At 40.0% G+C, this 19048-nt stretch overlaps 1 protein-coding gene across 1 annotated transcript in view; it reads left to right on the plus strand.

Moving 5' to 3' along the window:
* The window catches only part of MAPKAPK5 (MAPK activated protein kinase 5), a 74525-nt gene extending 57058 nt beyond the window's left edge, over positions 1-17467 (plus strand). Inside the window, exons 12-14 of the mRNA XM_056536541.1 lie at positions 2068-2183; positions 3481-3585; positions 6487-17467. Of these exons, the coding sequence (XP_056392516.1) occupies positions 2068-2183; positions 3481-3585; positions 6487-6584 (319 nt within the window). The 3' untranslated portion in view covers positions 6585-17467. The remainder of the gene's footprint in view (positions 1-2067; positions 2184-3480; positions 3586-6486) is intronic.
* Positions 17468-19048: the final 1581 nt, after the last annotated feature.

The following is a 19048-nucleotide window of genomic DNA, read 5'->3' on the forward strand; positions in this document are numbered from 1 at the left end:
AGCTTAAAATTGAGGCCAAAAGGCTCAATATTTTTTTCATCAGACCAGAGAATCTTGTTTCTCACAGTCCTTTTAGGAGCTTTTTTTTTGCAAACTCGGGACAGGCTTTCATTTGTCTCTTAGTGAGAAAAAGCTTTTTTCTGACCACTCTACCATAAAGCCCAGATTGGTAGAGTGCTGCAGTGGTTGTTGACCTTCTGGAAGTTTCTCCCATCTGCACACAGAATCTCAACCAGAGTGACCATTGTGTTCTTGGTCACCTTTCTTACCAAGGCCCTTCTCCAATGAGAACTTAGTTTGGTGGGGCGACCTGCTCTAGAAAGAGTCACGATTGTTCCAAACTTCTTACATTTAAGAATTAAGGCCACTTGAGAACTTCACAATCCAGTATCTGAGCTCTACAAGCAGTTATTTCCGCCTCATGGCTTTTTCTCTGATATGCATTGTCAGCTGTGAGACCTTATATAAACAGAGCTGTATCTTTCCAAATCATGTCCAATCACCTGAATTTACCACAGGTGACAGCAACACCTTAAAGATGATCAAGACAAATCAGAGGTCCCCAGAGCTAAAAGTGTCATAGCAAATGGTCTGAATACTTATGTCCATGTGAAATTTTTGTTTCATTTTTATAAACTCTCAAAAATCTCTAAAATTCTAATATAATTTCCTCATTTTGGGGTATTGAGCGCAGAGTGATTGGGGGGATATATATAAATATTTTTAGCATAAGGCTTCAACATAACAAAATGTGAAAAAAGTTAAATGGTCTGACAACTTTCCAAATACATTGTATATGTTCATGTTGAAATCCTTATAGCCTACATAAGCAGCACTCTGCATTCTGCTTCTTGCCCTTGTGGTTTTTAAAAGGGTTTGCACAGTTTTAGGTACCGTGTATATACTTGAGTATAAGCCGACCCGAATATAAGCCGAGGCCCCTAATTTTACCCCAAAAACCCAGGAAAAGTTATTGACTCGACTATAAGCCTAGGGTGGAAAATACATCATCCCCCCCCCCATGTCCTCATCCAGACCCCCATCATCATCCCCCCCCCTTTTTCATCACCTCATCAGTGGTCTTCAACCTGAGGACCTCCAGTTGTTGCAAAACTATAACTCCCAGCATGCCCGGACAGCCTTCGGCTGTCCGGGCATGCTGGGAGTTGTAGTTTTGAAACCTCTGGAGGTCTGCAGTTTGAAGACCACTGTGGCCTTTGTCATCATCCAGACCCCCCCCCCCCCCTCCTTTTAGTTTTCTACTCACCTCCCCTCGGTGGGAAGGAATGGTGAGCTGGTCCGGGCCATCTGTGCTGCAGGGACCGTCCGGTGGGGAGGGTTAGTCGTTCCGGGCTGTCCATTTTCACCAGGGGGGCCCCTCTTCTCCGTGCCGAGGGGAGGTGAGTAGAAAACTAAAGGGGGGTGGGGGTCTGGATGATGACGAAGGCCACAGTGGTCTTCAACCTGCGGACCTCCAGAGGTTTCAAAACTACAACTCCCAGCATGCCCGGACAGCCGAGTTGTAGTTTTGCAACATCTGGAGGTTCGCAGGTTGAAGACCACTGAGAAGGGATTGACAGGCGGAGAGTTCACTCGAGTATAAGCCGAGGGGGGCGTTTTCATCACAAAAAAATCGTGCTCAAAAACTCTGCTTATACTCGAGTATATACGGTAAATAAAACTGTCATGAATAGTTTTGCAAATTAAATGATGTGCACACTGCTGGTCACTTTACCCATCTGGGTTCTCAACGTTTGACATGTCTGTGAACATGTTACAAGTGACAGGGATTTTAATATACATACAAATCATTTGTAACTTGATGATTTATATTCAGAGACCAAAAAGCTGTGCTTGCTCTCCTGCTGCACAACTTTTGGCCTTGTTACAGTGGATCATTGTAGGCAGTCTAAGCCTAGGAAAGGAGAAATAAGTGAGCTGCTGCTGTGTTTGTCCTACATAATGTTTGCATGTATTGTTATTGAATTCATTTTTTCTTTATTTATTTATTGGCTGTCTATACAATATTGTTTATTTTTTTATTTTTATTTTTTCTACTTGTTTTAGGACAAAGCCAAAGGATAGTGTTTACATTCAAGACCCAGAAAACGAAACTGAAGATTGTAATGTTGCTATAGAAAAACTGCGGGATGTTATTGCGCAGTGTATACTACCGCAGGCCGGTAAGTTTCATTCAGAGCTTTGCTTTTATTTTTTTGGCTCATGTAGTGTGTTTGGATTTTTTTCATTAAAAAAATTAGCATAGCAAAAAAGAGCAGAATTAATCAACTGGGGGTCAGACACCACAGAACGATCCCTACCCCTAATACAAGCGATAGAGGCAGCAGGACGACAAGCCCTCGCTAAAGTAGGCCAACAGCTTCCCGTTCTTGTCCCCAAACTCAAAAAGAGCAGCCTCCCTGTCCGCCAACTGCAACTGGACCCTATCCTTCTGAACAACCAAAAGAGACCTCTGAGTCTTGGCCCACGCCCTTTCAGTATCAGGAGAAGGATCCCTAATATATGCCACCTTCAAAGCACTCGCCTCCTGCAGCAACCCATTCTCCATAGCTGACCTGATTTTTTCTTTGACCCGCTAAACCTGCTATAAAGGCACCCCTGATCGTGGCCTTGTATGCATCCCATTAAGCTTGCTAGGGACTTTAACTGTTTTCTAGATTCCCCATATCTCATCCAGCTTTATCTGGATGGGATATTCACTTCCTGAAACCTTGGGACAATATACAGTGATCCCTCAACTTACAATGGCCTCAACATACAATAGTTTCAACATACAATGTTTTTTTCTGGACCATTGTAACTTGAAACCAGACTCAACATACAATACTACAGACAGTCTAGATCTGTGAAACGTGTCACAACTGGAGGAACTGACCAATCAGAATGGGCATTTTACTGGTAAATCGCCTCTATTACTGGTAGCGCCCCCTACAGTACAGGGAGGAACAACAAGTTCTGTACTACTCCTTACCTGTGCCAGGGTTAGCTGCTCCTTTTGGACACCAAGTAAGGGTGGCTCCATTTGGGACACTGTATAGGACCCTGAAGAAGCTCCTGTGATTACAGTGATTACAGCTCCCAGCAGATCTTTCTTACTTTTATATGTAAGGATTTGCTTTATCTGTATTAGTTATCTACTTATTTTTCTTTAATCCTACCTTTTACCTATTTTTTGGATGACATTTTGGGGGGTTCAGAACCAATTACAAGGTTTTCATAGAGTTATGGTCTCAACATACAATGGTTTCAACATACAATAGTCGTCCCAGAACCAGTTAATATTGTAACTTGAGGGACCACTGTATTGATCCCTGATGACCATTCCTGTCCCTGTCTCTCAAACCTTATGACAATAAATTGTAGTGTCAGTTATTCCACATTAAGGCCCATTAAAGCAAACAAGATACACACAATGTTTTGAACATTTTGTTAACCTTTATTATTTTGAATTTTTATCAGGAGAAAATGAAGATGAAAAATTGAATGAAGTTGTGCTGGAAGCCTGGGAATTCAATAGAGACTGTAAATTGCTGCGAGACACATTACAAAGTTTCAGTTGGAATGGTAAGATCCTAAAAATCATATAGGAAAATCTTTGAGACATTGGATGACTGCTGACCAAAGGGAAATCAGACAACACCTATCACCCTATTGCAGAGAGGCTGCCATAGAGGGGAATGAGCCCTCTACTGCACTTCTCTTATGCTTCTAGTTTAACATGAGATTTTTTTGTGTGAAGTGTGTGTGTGAAGCCAACAGAAAAAAATAGGGAAACCTTTAGACCAGAGATATTCTAGAAGCACTGCATGCATGCATAGATAAAGAACCTGTACAGTAGTGCTTTGTGGCTGCACATTAATGAGCTGTACAGTCTTTGTGCACAGGGCATTGATATGTGCACTGATCTGCTTGGCCGTATGTTTTGGGTGGTTAATATAAAGTAGCTGTTAATGTATGGCACACGTACATCATATTTTTAAGGGTTAGTGAAATATATCCTGATGTAAAGTTACAAGAACACCCCTGTTTTTAACACCTTAATGACCAAGGACATATATTTACGTCCTTGGGCGGCTCCCGCAATATAACACGCGGTGACCCCATATCATATCGGGTCGAACTTTGAACGCTGCATCTAAAACGAACGTAAAAGCTTCCCGGCTGCTCAGTGGGGCTGATCAGGACTACCGCAGTGAAAATGCGGTGTCCCGATCAGCTAGGATGTGAGCGGGGGTCCTCTTACTTTCCTCCGGTGTGTCCGTTCGGCGCTATGGCTTTGCAGTGATCAGTGTAAAAGATCAGTGTGTGAGGTGTTATAGCCCCCTATGGGAGGTATAACACTGCAAAAAAAAAGTGTCAAAAAAAGTGATTTAACCCTTTCCCTAATAAAAGTCCAAAAGTCCACCCCCCTTTTCCCATAAAAAAAAAAACACATGTAAATAAAAAAATATAAACGTGTGGTATCGCCACGTGCGTAAATGCCCGAACTATAAAAATATATCATTAATTAAACCGCACGGTCAATGGCATACGCGCAAAAAAAGTCCAAAATAACGTATTTTTGGTCACTTTTTATGTAATGAAAAAATGAATAAAAAGCGATCAAAAAGTCTGATCAATACAAAAATGGTACCGCTAAAAACTTCATATCATGGCGCAAGAAATAAGCCCCCATACCGCCCCATATATGGTAAAATGAAAAAATGAAAAAGTTATAGGGGTCAGAAGATGACAATTTGAAACGTATAGATTTTCCTGCATGTAGTTATGATTTTTCCACAAATACGACAAAATCAAACCTATATAAGTAGGGTATCATTTTAATTGTATGGACCTACAGAATAAAGATAAGGTGTCATTTTTACTGAAAAATGCACTGCGTAGAAACGGAAGCCCCCAAAAGTTACAAAATGGGTTTTTTTTTTTCAATTTTGTCTCAATGATTTTTTTCCATTTTGCCGTAGATTTTTGAGTAAAATGACTGACGTTATTACAAAGTAGAATTGGTGGTGCAAAACATAAGCCATCATATGGATTTTAGGTGAAAAATTGAGAGTTATGATTTTTTAAAGGTAATGAGGAAAAAACGAAAATGGAAAAACCCCGGGTCCTTAAGGGGTTAACCCCTTAAGGACCAGGGGGTTTTCTGTTTTTGCACTTTCGTTTTTTCCTCCTTACCTTTAAAAAATCATAACCCTTTAAATTTTGCACCTAAATATCCATATGATGGCTTATTTGTTGCGCCACCAATTCTACTTTGTAATGACGTCAGTCATTTTACCCAAAAATCTACGTCAAAACGGAAAAAAAAATCATTGTGAGACAAAATTTTAAAAAACGCAATTTTTTAACTTTTTCTACGCAGCCAATTTTTCGGAAAAATTACACCTTCTCTTTATCCTGTAGGTCCATACGAATGAAATGATACCCTACTTATGTAGGTTTGATTTTGTCGTACTTCTGGAAAAAATCATAACTACATGCAGGGAAATTTAAACGTTTAAAATTTCATCTTCTGACCCCTATAACTTTTTTATTTTTCCGCATATGTGGCAGTATGAGGGCTCATGTTTTGCGCCGTGATCTGAAGTTTTCCGCGGTACCATTTTTGTATTGATCGGACTTGTTGATCGCTTTTTATTCATTTTTTCATTTTATAAAAAGTGACCAAAAATACATTATTTTGGACTTTGGAATTCTTTTTCGCGCACGGTTTATTTAATGATATATTTTTTTAAGTCGGACATTTCCGCACGCGGTGATACCACATATATTTGTTTTTATTTACACAGGTTTTTTTTTTAATGGGGTGATTCAGACTTTTATTAGAGAAGGGGTTAAATGATCTTCACTTTTTTTTTCACTTTTAATTTGAAGTGTTATAGCTCCCATAGGGGGCTATAACACTGCACTCACTGATCTTTTACATTGATCAATGGTTTCTGATAGGAAAACATTGATCAATGATTCTGCCGCTTGACTGCTCATGCCTGGATGTCAGGCACTGAGCAGTCATTCGGCGATCGGACACCAGGAGGCAAGGTAGGAGACCCTCTTCGTGTCCTACAGCTGTTCGGGATGCCGCGATTTCGCCACAGCTATCCCGAACAGCCCCTTAAGCTAACGGCATTGTTTTACTTTCACTTTAGTCGCAGCGTTCAACTTTGAACGCTGCGTCTAAAGGGTTAATAGCGCACGGCACCGCGATCATTGTCGCGCGCTATAAAGGACTCAGTACCGGTACGTCCTTGGTCCTTAACAGGTTAAGGCATCTATAAAAATGCATAGAAAAAGAGTCTATGGGGGGTGCATTACTTGTTTAAGCAGCTTGTGTTTGCACCTCTTGTAAGCTGATATGCTTCTCCTCTTGGCCAGTCAAAGGAATGGAAAGGGCTCAACCTTTTAATTTTTCTATTTGAATGCAGGACCCTTTCACAGTAACTTTTTATCTGTCTTTTTTCTTAGGTCAAGGATTTACAGATAAAGTCGATCGCCTCAAACTGGCAGAAATAGTCAAACAAATTATCGAGGAGCAAACAAACTCTCAAGAAGACTCGCAGTAGCTAACTTGGTTCCCCCCCCCCTTTTTTTATTTTTATTTTTTTTAGAAGAAAAATCTTGCATCTTAAATAACTGTAAAATAGTTTTATGTAAATTATATCACTGAATTTCCACAGTGCTTGAACATACAACATAAATGTAGATAGACATTTAAGAAAAATCATTGGTACTGTAATTTATTTAGAATAATTATTTCAATGTTATTTTTCACACTACTGTACTGTTAATAGGTACAATCCTAGCAGGGAATACATAGCCAATAATGGCGTTGTAGTACTCTATAAAGGTATGAGCCCTCTCCATTTCTTTGCCCCTAGATAGAAGACTGCTGTATACACAAGCTGCTCACTCCTTTTACTACCAGATAAGACCATAACCTGCTGCTGAGCAAAACGTTGCAGGCTTGGATGGTAGTCAATACATTAACATACTTGAAGATAGCTTTGTGGAATGTAACTGACTAGGTTACACTGGCTAGCAGTTTCCTCAGGAATAATGGGATAGAGCACATGCCTTTGAATTGTTCACCAGCTGCTCTGCATACGTGCCAGTATCATTCAGAATGAAATATGACTTTCAAATACTACTAATTCTTTAGAAATCTGTAAAGACTGTCCTTGTAAATGGACAGAATGTTCAAGAAATTCTCAGCCCTGGAATTGTCAGTTTTTTTTTGTGTTTGTTTTTTTACAGTTAATTTCCAGTAGGTGGCGCTGCTGCACTAGAATATGGTAATACAGACGTCTCCATGTTTTAAGATCTGTTTAAATCTTTTAGCTTATTTTTTTATCACTTTTAGTTTTGCGTGGTTATTTTATTTATTTTTTAAATATTATTTTCCACTTTTTAACTGCGCAGTTCTAAGCTTTAATACATTGTGTTGTAGATAACTTGATATTCTATTTTAACATTTTTCTTAATATCAAATATGCATATGTGGCATAAACTCAGTGTGCCTGAACATGCAGTGATGAACTGCAGAATTAAGTGCCAATTCTAGGGTTCTCTAAAAACATACTACTAAGCAACAGTGTTGGTGTCTTGTGGCACAGTTCAAGTCACCTGCCTCTTTCTTTGCCAGGGGCATCTCCCTTGCTTCATCTTCTCAGCTGAATGTGCATTGGTATATATTTGGAGCACTCTTCCAGAACATGTGTTTTTTATTTGTGTCTGTATTAGTTTATTATATCAAAGTCTACATATTGTTTCAATTTGGTGTCTGTAAGCTGCTTCAGTGTATTGACCAACTGGTGGAATTTTACCTGATCAACAACCGTGTCCTATAAGAGTTTAAATAGACAACCAATGTTGTATTAAACCCATCCACCTAATGAATATCTTCATTCTTTTTTTTCTGCCATGCTGGAATTAAGGACATGTATAGCAAGAGTTCATAGTCTGTAACTATTTAAATGTTATTGTATATATCAGAATGTGAATTGTAAAACATGTAGAATAACTGCTACAAAAGTTAGTTGTTGCATCTTCTTTGGTCCGTTTAGGGCGCTGTCAGACAGAGGCTTTAAAGGCTACCGCTTTCTACAGCTGCATGTGCCACCATCAAGATAGATGAACCCCCTGGCAGCATACTGCATTGATATTGTGTCCAAATCTTCTAACTTTCAAGGACCCCCACTTGTCATGTATACATGGAATCTCCTGTGACAAATGAAAAAAACACTTTGAGGTTATATTCATACGTCCAGTTTCCTGTGCATATTTCATGCTGTGTTTAGTCAATTATATTACATTGCAATCTGCAGCATGAAACATGTGCTGGATATATGAATACACCCTTTTGGTCAGTTTACACATCCTTATTTTTTGCTGCAGCAGATTTTACCACCCAATAAAGTCATTGGGCAGCAAAATCTGCTGCAGCAAATTTAAGGATGTGTGAACTGACCCTTAAGGGGTATTTCTATGAATAATTTTATTTGATTACATTTGTTCTCCATGTAAGAGATGCCAATGTTGAGCATATAGCAGATCATATATCCTGTTCAGGGGTGTGGAAATACATTTTTTTTTTTTTTTTAAACTACTTGTCCAAGGGACTAAAACAGAACACAATCTACGTCCCTCATGAAAATCTACTTGTCCTGGTAAACAATATAATTTCAACCAAAATAGTTCATAAATAAGGTCTTTATTAGTTTCTGCACTTTTGTTTTTTCCTCCCCGACCCTATAATAGCCATAACTCTTATTTTTCCATCTACAGACCCATATGACGCTTGTTTGTTGCGGGACCAATTATACGTTATGATGACACCTTTCATTTTTCCATAACTTATGCACTAAAACAAAAAAAAATTATTTGTGAGGTGAAATTTAGTTTTCGCCGTTCACCCTATGGTCAAATGTTATTTTAATACTTTAGGTCAGCCTGATTACACCAATAACAAATTTGTTTAGTTTCCGCCATGCTTTACTAATTAAAAATTGACATCGGCGATCTATAGGGCTAGTAGCGGTCGTGGGCCAGGCAATTAGCGGCGGCCCCCAGCTACTGAAATCAGCTGGGGGCCACGGGGTATGGAGCAGGCTCCCGACTTGGGAGCCCGCACCATATACCCTGAGTGTCGGTGTGAGGTGCAGACTTGCATCCCATGCAAGTCTGCATTCACTCCTCCTCCTGTCAGTCTGCACATCACCACGGCATTATAAAAATAAAGGGGGAAGTCGGTCCGGCCCTGCTTGCCCGATACAGGGTAAATGCAGGAAAAATTCCCCTACCCGGCGCCTGAAACTTCATGTCCCAGGCGTCAGGCGATAGGATTTCCACATCCCTGATGTTGCTAAAACTCTTTGCTGCCTAACAAATATATAAAATATTGCAGCTTTTCTCTGAAATAGCCATAGCCTTCAAGGACCCTGTGTGGCACAGCTCTCACAGCAGGAAATCAGTTTTCTACACTTTTTCTACAGGCTTTTTATATCTTAAATATACCACAATGGTACATGGCATTGTTTGGATTTCTTGCTATGCTGCCTAATGTTTGGCTTTTCAAAAGTTACCTTTAATGATACCATTAAAAAATGTGTATGAAAATTACGTGAAGTTGGGCTTGTGGAATATTAAAGACTTAATTTAAGAAATTGCTGCCAACTATGTGATAAAGACTGCCATGTGGGTGGAGGAAGAGAACAACTAATTCTCAGCATCATGTAGACCAAGGTTTTAATCCTATTCACTGGAGTAGCTTTTTAGAACTACAGAACCTGTTGTTTTCTGTTGTGTAACTGTCGTCCTTATTTTTTTATTTAAAAATGTAGGAGATTTGAAGACTTAAGCTTTTCACAACCCTTTTATGTTAAAACTACATCTAAAGAGCCATTACTGTGCTGTGTAAGGTCAGCAGCATGGCTGCACTGCGCACTCTGCTGCTCCCTGTGCTGTGTATCTCTAAATGCCAATAGAAGATGCTGTTCCCAATACCAGAGAAAGAAAGCCTTGGTCACTCCATCCAGTAAATACACAGTGCCAGGAACAGCAGAGCACGAGGTACAGACGCAGCTCAGTCATCCCATTCTACTGCTTTACCCAATGCCCCCTGACATTGGTTACAGCACCTGAGTGTCGCTATTTAGAGATACACAACATAGCATTGGCTCTTTAGGATGAGTTAGATGAAGTTGGTATAGAAGGGTTGTGAAAAGCTTGTAACTTCATGTAAAAAAAAACTAGATATATCACAGATACATCAAAAGTTTTGGTTGGTCAGGGTCTCAGTGCTGTCAACAATTTCCATTATCAATTTGTCGTAGCCATTAGGGTTGTTTCCTGGGATGTTAGGGGCATGGCCTAGCAACCAATAGATATGGCATGTGCGGCCTATCTGTAGCACGGAGACCGTGGCCTGGAGTGCAGTCTGGAAGCATCATCAGTGAACACCGCCTCCTGTCAGGAGAAGCCTTCTCTCCCGACACCTGCCAGAAGCTCCTTTCTCCATCTTTCCTGCAGTGTCCTGATGCAGGGAGGACGGCCAAGGTCTGTGAACTGCTCCTTCTCCCCTGCAGCGAAGATCCAGCTTATTGGTTCACCCTTCCGTGGTCTTCCCTCTATTTATTCCCTGTTAACGCTTCAGGTCCTGTCACCTCTCTCTTTCCCTCAGTTCATCCTTCAGGTGCTGTCTCCTCTCTCTCACTCCTGTTAAAGCTTCAGGTGCTGTCCCCTCTCTTTCCCTTCTTTTAACTCTTTAGGTGCTGTCCCCTCTCTTTCCTCCCGGTTAACCCTACAGGTGCTATTCCTTTTCCACCTGTTAATTCTTCACAATGCTGTTCCCACTGTCTCCCATTATAGGGGTTATCTGTTGGGAGTGAGTTGTTGTGTTTTTTTGTTTTCTTTTTTACAGTCACTGGCCACAGTGCTGTTCGGCTCAGCTAGTGATTGGCTGTGAGCAGCAGTATAACATACCAGGCCCAATCATCACAGTGCTGGTAGTGAGTAGATTTTTTTTTTTTTAACACTGTATAATGAGCATTGTTTACATATATATTCTCTTTTTTCCTGTTCTCCGCTTTTTTTGTTACTATTTAATTTATCATATTTAGTTGCAGCCCTAAAAGTTTTTGAAATGATGGACACTGTAATTAAGTAAAACTTAAGACTTCAAATTGCCTACATTATTAAATGACAGTTCTACTTTTACACATGATAATCCGATATATAATGCTGATATGAATCATTGTTGGGTTTCTTAAATTCAGGGTGACCTTCATATATAATTTTGCACTTATCGAATGTGAAAACAAATAGTTTCCATTGCATATTATTACCTTGTGGGGTTAATTTAGGCATGTCTGTATTGAGTATATCGCTAGTTGCTGTCAATAGTGCACTAAGTTGCTCTTTTCTGGATACAGCTTCTTAGCAGGCCAAGGGGAAAATCCCACTTAGTAATAGTTCCAGTGTGCCACAGAGATAAACCACTAGGAACAAAAGGTACAATAGTAGATATTTAAGGAGTATTCCAATATGAGAAAATCTATTTTAAACAAAACTAGCACCCCAAGATATATATAACATACTAATATAGTCTATCAAAAATTGTGCTGACTTCAGCATGTTTTTGCTTGATTTACCCCTGACAGAAAGTTGTGTAACTATTTTATTTTCAGTCTCAAGCGTCCCAGCTCTTCTCTCACAAGACAACTCCTTATTCTCCGCTGTTTATGGAAGCTTTGCGAAATTTTGTCTCTGAACTCTAGCCCCGCCCCCTGAGTGATTTCATCACCATCTCCCTGTCATATATATACACATATATCTTAAAGGTGTGTTCACATTGAGTAATGTGAACGGAATATCCGCTCACAGAATTCCATGAGCATAGTATTCATCTGGCTGCCACCGACTAAATACTTTGGCGGTAGCACCGTGCAGCCGCGGGCCATCACTATTGACAGCAATGCAGGGCTTGCGGATGTCTGCGCAAAGAATGAGCATGTTCTTTCTTTGCATTGATCAGCGGTGGACTATTCCACCACTGAAATTCTGCAGTGTGAACAGGTCTGCGGAAGACCCTTTCACACTGTTAGCGGTTCACACCACCGAATTATGACACACAATTCCTCAGTGTGAATATACCCTTATTGGGACATTGAAGAAATGAAGGTGAGTTCATGCCGTGCTGCCTTGTGCTTAGCAATGCCACAGGCAGAGGAGGAGACAGGGAAAGTATGCAATGGATGGTGCGGATTTTCTCACTGCAGAGTAATAGTCTGCTGTGTACTGAAATGTTCTGCAGCAGCTCTTGGTGGGCAGTTGGCAGGAGTGATGTGGGAGGGGAGTGAGCAAGCTGGGGTAGCTGTAAGGAAGAGCTGAGGGAAACCATTACATTCTAGAAAGTGTGCTAAGAAACCGTGAGTATCTGACATAGAAAGAGACCCACAGACTCATGTGGACCCCGCTCCTTGCACATGGAGAGCCAGGCGTTGTGCAGGTGCTCTTGGGGGAGCACAACTGTTGTATCCACCGCAATCAGACACTTATCCCCTACCCTGTGGATAAAGCATTAGATGTAAAATGCTGATGAACCCCTTAAAGCAGTGTTTCTCAACCTGGGGTACAAGTACCCCCAGGGGTACTTAGCAGTTCTCCAGGGGGTACTTGAAAATCAGTAATGGCAGCCACTGGTTACTGGTCTGGACCACGTTGAAAGAAATTGTTGGCTGATGTCACTGCACCGAGGAGTGGAGCAGGAGAACAGCAAAGGGGAAGCGCGGGCACTGGGCTGCTGTGGGCAGTAACTACTATCAGCTTTGTTGCTCCACTACCCCTGCAGACCGGAGACCTACTGCTATGAGCCATAGCAAAAGTTCCATGGAGCAGTGGAGCACCAAAGCAGGACAGTATGGTGGCCTACAACTATTTATGGGGGCAGTTTGGGGGCCTACAGCTATATTTGGGGGCACAAAGGGGGCCTAACAACTTTATGGGGATTCAAAGCAGGTACTATTACTGTGTGACAATAAACATGGGGAGTTTGTAAAGAGGTTAGTATTGTACTACAGAAAGGAGCCTTAAATGTTTGCTTGGCGGGTTCTGTGGAGATGTCTTGTATGGGAGAAATCTTAATGGTGGTCTAGGCCAGATAGGGAAGAAAAGTAAACAACTCCGGTTAGAGAAGATGTCACCTGTAAATCTGGACTGGGGACATAGGGAGAGGAAAAGGGGGCCTATTATAGAGAAAGTAAAGCATATGAATTATACTATAATCACTACAAAATGTCTCTATGGGGGTACAATTTTTTGGGAATGGGCTGTCAAGGCGTACTCAGGGAAAAAAGCTTGAGAACCACTGCCTTAAAGGAGTATGCTCCCATTCAAATGATAGTGGATAGGTGTCTGATAACAGGGGTCTGACCGCTGGTACCTCACAATCTCTATAATGGAGCCCCGGTTCTCCCCACTGTATTGAGCGTGTATTGCCCTGCCCTCTATGTATTGTCTATGGAAACACTGGAGATGGGTCCCAGTGGTCCATTTTAATAACCTAGAATGCACTGACATTAAAACAACTTAAAAACAATAACATATCAAAGTGGAGGATACAATAAAAAAAACTTACTACACTCACCCCTATGGGAATGCATAAAAGCCAATACAAAAAAAGAATACACACAAATATATATCTACCTTACATTTATAGCAGAAAAATATGACCTCCTATAAATGTAATAAAGTGCAAATGTCTCTCTTGCAAATACTGTGACAACAGGCACAGTGCAATACAACAGAGAAATATGTGAGCTATGAATGAAAATTAACTCTTATATGCAGGGACATCACCAACCACCCATAGGGGAATGGCCCCACGCATTCCACCGCCCACCAAGACTGCTTTTTCAGGACTATTAATATGTGATTGGGGACCATCTTTGACTATTATGCATTCCTTTAGGGGTGAGTATATCTTTTTTTTTTTTTTTTTTTTTTTTTTTTTTCTTTATTGTATCCTTTACTCTATGTTAAAGTTTTTAAGTGGTTTTAAATGTCTGTGGAATCTGTGCAATTAATACAATGTATTTGATTTTGTAAAATGTCATGGTGCGCAGGTGTACATAATTGTCAGCCTTTCTCTTCTTCTTTCCTAAGCTGCTCATAGCAAACCAATCGGATTTCTTCTTTTATTTTTTTAGAAGCCTTTTTCAAAAATTAAAGGGGTACTCTGCTGCCTTGCTTCCGGAGCTCCTCTCCCCAGTGTCGGCCGTCACGCCCCTTTCCCATAGACTTTCATTGAGGGGCGGGCGTGATGTCACGAGGGGTGGCACTGAACACAGAAACCTGCTCACAGCGTTTGGAACAATAAACTTCCGGACGCTGGAGCGGAGCTCGGGAAGCAGGGCAGCGGAGTTCCCCTTTAAAGATCTGATTGTTCTAGGCAACTGGTCAACTTTTCCTCTGCAAAGGTTTGCATAAATCTCCCCCTCTGTCTGTTTTTCAGTCTGTCATTGGTTGATTCCAAGTTTGTTGGACTTTTTACCCAAAGCAACCACTTTTAGAAACTTCCTTCCCTGAATTTTTTGGGTATACTTTTATGCTTAGCATAATTTATGATGTAGTTTGTGCAGGTATCAGAAAAACCAGATAAAACGGGATAATTTATAAATTATGTTGTCCAAAGTAGGCCTGCTATACCCCAGCACTAAATGGTTGCTATAGGCAGACAGTAATGGACATGCTTAGGAAGGATCTGCACTTGTCTTGGGCTAAATCGCTTTGTTGTAAGATTACCATATTACCGTGGCTAGCTTTTTGTGAACTGATTTGATTTCCTGTTTGACTTTTCTTTTTTTGACTACAAATCCCATAATTCCATTTTCCTCCCTCCCACACATCAGCCACCCCACCCATTGAAACATAAATGAGCTGCATCCATTCAAAAGACCTGTGGTTTTCAGTCAGGGTGCCTACAGCTGTTGTATTAGTTGCAGATTGATCTCTCTCCCACTAAGCAATCCCTCCACCCATTGAAGCAGGCAGGCGCCCTGTCATCAGCTGACTAGTGAGTCAGGTCTTTACCGCATTGCAACCTGGGAAAAATCTGAGACAACAGTCATTTTGTATGCTGATAAAAATAAATATTGGGGTGAAAATCACAGAAGAATTGTGAGAAAACCATCACGCACAGGTACAGACACTATATTATGTACTACACTAACTTTAAAGCCCCTTTAGCATAGTCAAGTAAAAACTGTTCCTGGAATAGCCCTTTTAAGCTTTGTTTTCTGGCCCAAAATACAGCCACAATGTAATTGTGAGCTTCACCTAAGCATTGAGTGAACTGATTCCAATCTTTGACCCCAGTCATGAAGGATGTAGTTTGTCACTCATTCATGAGGTTTCATTTTTGTATTATTACATGGCTTTGGTTTCATGGTGCTGAATCCAGAATTCAGTCTACATTTGAAATCTATGTACAATTCAGCAACATTTGGAGCATCACCGCGAAAGAAAATTCCTCGCCTCAAACTATGTAATTTCTGCATTACCCTTACTGACCCCATCCATCGTTTGTCTTTCCATTCTATACAGCAGACATAAAGCTCTGAGAAAGGCTGGATTTTTCACATACAAAGTTTAGTCTAGAAGAGTTTTTTTACTTGTGAAGTTGACAATTTGTGTACGTTGCTTTTGTTTGGTCTTGGCGGTTAGTTATTTTTCTTTAAAAGATATATTGATTACAGCAAATCCAAGTTGGTTGCTCTTGTTCATACCGGAGTACAGCCAAAGAATTGTTTACCCTCTTCAGATGAAAAAATGTTGCTTGGTTGCATTTACTACTGGAGCTATGTGGGTCTGTTCTTCTTTTCTCTATCCCATTAGACATGTATGGTGGTGCTTTAAAGAAAATATGTCCACACGACTGTCCTTTACACATTTTAGCATGTGTGAATACTTTGTGTTCCCCTATCCATTAGGTGCTCATTGTATTCACAACATTACAGAGTAGAGCTCCCACTTTCACAGTTACTCTTGAGTGATTGATTTTTTGCTCATTTAGTTAATTGTGTATATAATATTTTGCATATATCGTTGCAGGAGGAGTCATTTATTTAGGCTGTGGAACCGCCTTAACATCATATTGGTTGTGACAGAAAAAAAATCCTTCATCTGACTAAACAATAGCCTAACTTACACAAATCTGTTGTCTATATTTCCAGTATGGCAGCATTGTCTAAACCTATAGACAGAAAAAGAGGAATTATTGGAAATATTAATTCACCAGACAGATATTTTTGGAAAGTTCCCACACTCGGAGGTATGAATTCCATATTACAGTGAAACCTTGTCACAACCACATTTCTACAAAAAAAAAATGTTTTTTTGTAGGTATGGTCCACTCATAGACAATAAAAATATACAGCATGCTGGTTAAACTGCTTAACACAGTCAGCGAAAATGAAATATACCATATATATATATATATATATATAATTTTTTTATTTTTTTTTTCCATAAAGGATAAAACTCCACAGTATCATGTCATCAATGACAGTAAAAAGCGAAAATAAAATTGTCTGTGTCCTAAAAGCATACCCGTCAGATGCCAAAAATGTTTTTTTTTTTTAAATATATCACTCAATATGTGATCCTGACCATGTACATCTAATTTTTGTGTCTAGCACCTTTATTTATTTTATTATTACACTTTTAATTTAGCTCACTAGTCTGAATTCCTCTCAAAGGGAGGGGGTGTGGCCTCACTGTGCAGGTCTCCGCCCCCTCCCTCAGTATGCTGTCTGCTCACATCTTCCCTAGCATTAGCAAAACTACAACTCCCAGCTTGTCCTCACTCACAGTAGCGGGACACAAGCTGACAGTGGGAGGATTTTTCCTCCAGCTATGAGCCCTGCACTCACAGCTGTCAATCAAGGAAGTGTGTCCATGACATAGATGATGATGCATGGACACAGCAGGACTAGTATGTGTCCAAGCAGGCGGGGGGGGGCAGTTGTTTGACTGGCTTTTTCAGTATGAAATACTGAAAAATTTCTAATGAAAGCAATTGCAAAACCTATTTTGCATGCTTTACAATATATCAAAAGTTGTATCTGACAGTGCCCGTGTAAGGCCAAAATGGGCCGTGTCCTTAAGTGGTTAAAACCAGTTGGAATTTAAGATATTGTAGATAAACCATCTTAAGTGTCACTGCCACAGAACTTGAAAGTTTACTTCTACTAATACACTCTTCTTGTACCACAGTTTAATTTTCACTTGAAATTTGTCACTGTAATTTTATTGGTAAGAGGTAATGAAATTCCTGCCTTGTACACTACCCTATAGAGCACTAATGTACATTTAAAGGGGTACTCCGGTGGAAAACAAATGTTTTAAATCAACTGGTGCCAGTAAGTTAAACAGGTTTGTAAATTACTTCTATTTTAAAAATCTTAATCCTTCCAGTACTTATCAGCTGCTGTATAATCCACAGGAAATTATTTTCTTTTTGAATTTCCTTTCAGTCTGACCACAGTGCTCTCTGCTGACACCTCTGTCCATGTCAGGAACTGTCCAGAGAAGGAACAAATCCCCATAGCAAACCTATCCTGCTCTGGACTGTACCTGACATGGACAGAGGTGTCAGCAGAGAGCACTGTGGTCAAACAGAAAAGAAAGAAAAAAAGAAAAGAACTTCCTGTGGATCATACAGCAGCTGATAAGTACTGGAAGGATTAAGATTTTTAAATATAAATAATTTACAAATCTGTATAACTTTCTGCCACCAGTTGATTTAATAAAAAATTTGCTTTCCACCTAGAGTACCCCTTTAAGGCATTCTCTAATTGTTTCCTGTGTATCAGCCAGCCATGTATTTGGAGGGCTATACCTCGCATTTTAGATGCTAACTCAAAGTATGGAGTAGTTTACCACTTCTAATTGTTGACGTGACTTGGCATCTCATAATGAGAATAGTTTTACTTAACCTGGCCCACAAGGGTTTCACATTATCTACTCATACCTGCACTTTGAAGGCACACTATACATGTGGAAACAATCTGTGTGATGTGTAGGGTTCATATTCATTGTGAACGTAGGTGCTTAAGTCCCATTCCTGGCATGACTATGTACAAATGCACTTACTAAATGATATCACATTGGCAGCAAATCCACTTTTTTTGTTGATATTCTCAAAGTTATTTATCATCAGACTTATAGGTAGGCTATTAAGCACCTGTTTCTGAGTTCTCAGAACCGGGGTATGGGAGGGTTTACCTATGGAAGAATATTGGTGTCTAATCTGTTGTTGTGGTTCATCATTCTTAATTGTTTGTTTTAGCATACTAAGCATATCTTGCAATGTTTATTGTATATCATTCTTTTCAGATCAGTATTATAATGTAAATATGCATTTATGTATATAAAATAATTTTATCGCAACATCTCTTGTCTCTCTTGTTTTTCACCATTTTAATGTTCGTCATTGATACTCATTCTTTCCACTGTTGAGAGCTACAAAAAAAAATTAAGGGACCCCAGGCTACAAGCTTAGAGAACAAGGTAAAATGGGGCAAACCATGGTATTACTTGGTAGACTGGTTGTTCGCACACATTGGTCCGAATGCTGTTTTAGATATGGAATATATCCATGGAGATCATGTAAGTGAATTATTAAAATAATAAGTATATATTGACATCATGGCCATCTTTAATAGGGTCTGCTTTGTCCATTTTAGGAACTGTCCATAGTAGGAGCAAGTTCCCATAGAAAACCTCTCCTGCTCTGAACAGTTCCTGACATGGATAGAGGTGTCAGCAGAGAGCAATGTGGACAGGGAGATAGGAATTAAAAACGAAGAGAACTTCCTGTGGATCATAACAGCAGCTGATAAGTACTAGAAGGATTAATATTTTTTTAATAGAAGTAATGTACAAATCTGTTTGTTTCTGGCACCAGTTGATTTAAAAAGAAAAAGTTTTCCAATGGACTACCCCTTTAACAGGTCGCCTGCAAATACAT

The sequence above is a fragment of the Hyla sarda genome, chromosome 1 (genome assembly GCF_029499605.1).
Source record: "Hyla sarda isolate aHylSar1 chromosome 1, aHylSar1.hap1, whole genome shotgun sequence".
Taxonomy (NCBI): Eukaryota; Metazoa; Chordata; class Amphibia; order Anura; family Hylidae; genus Hyla; species Hyla sarda.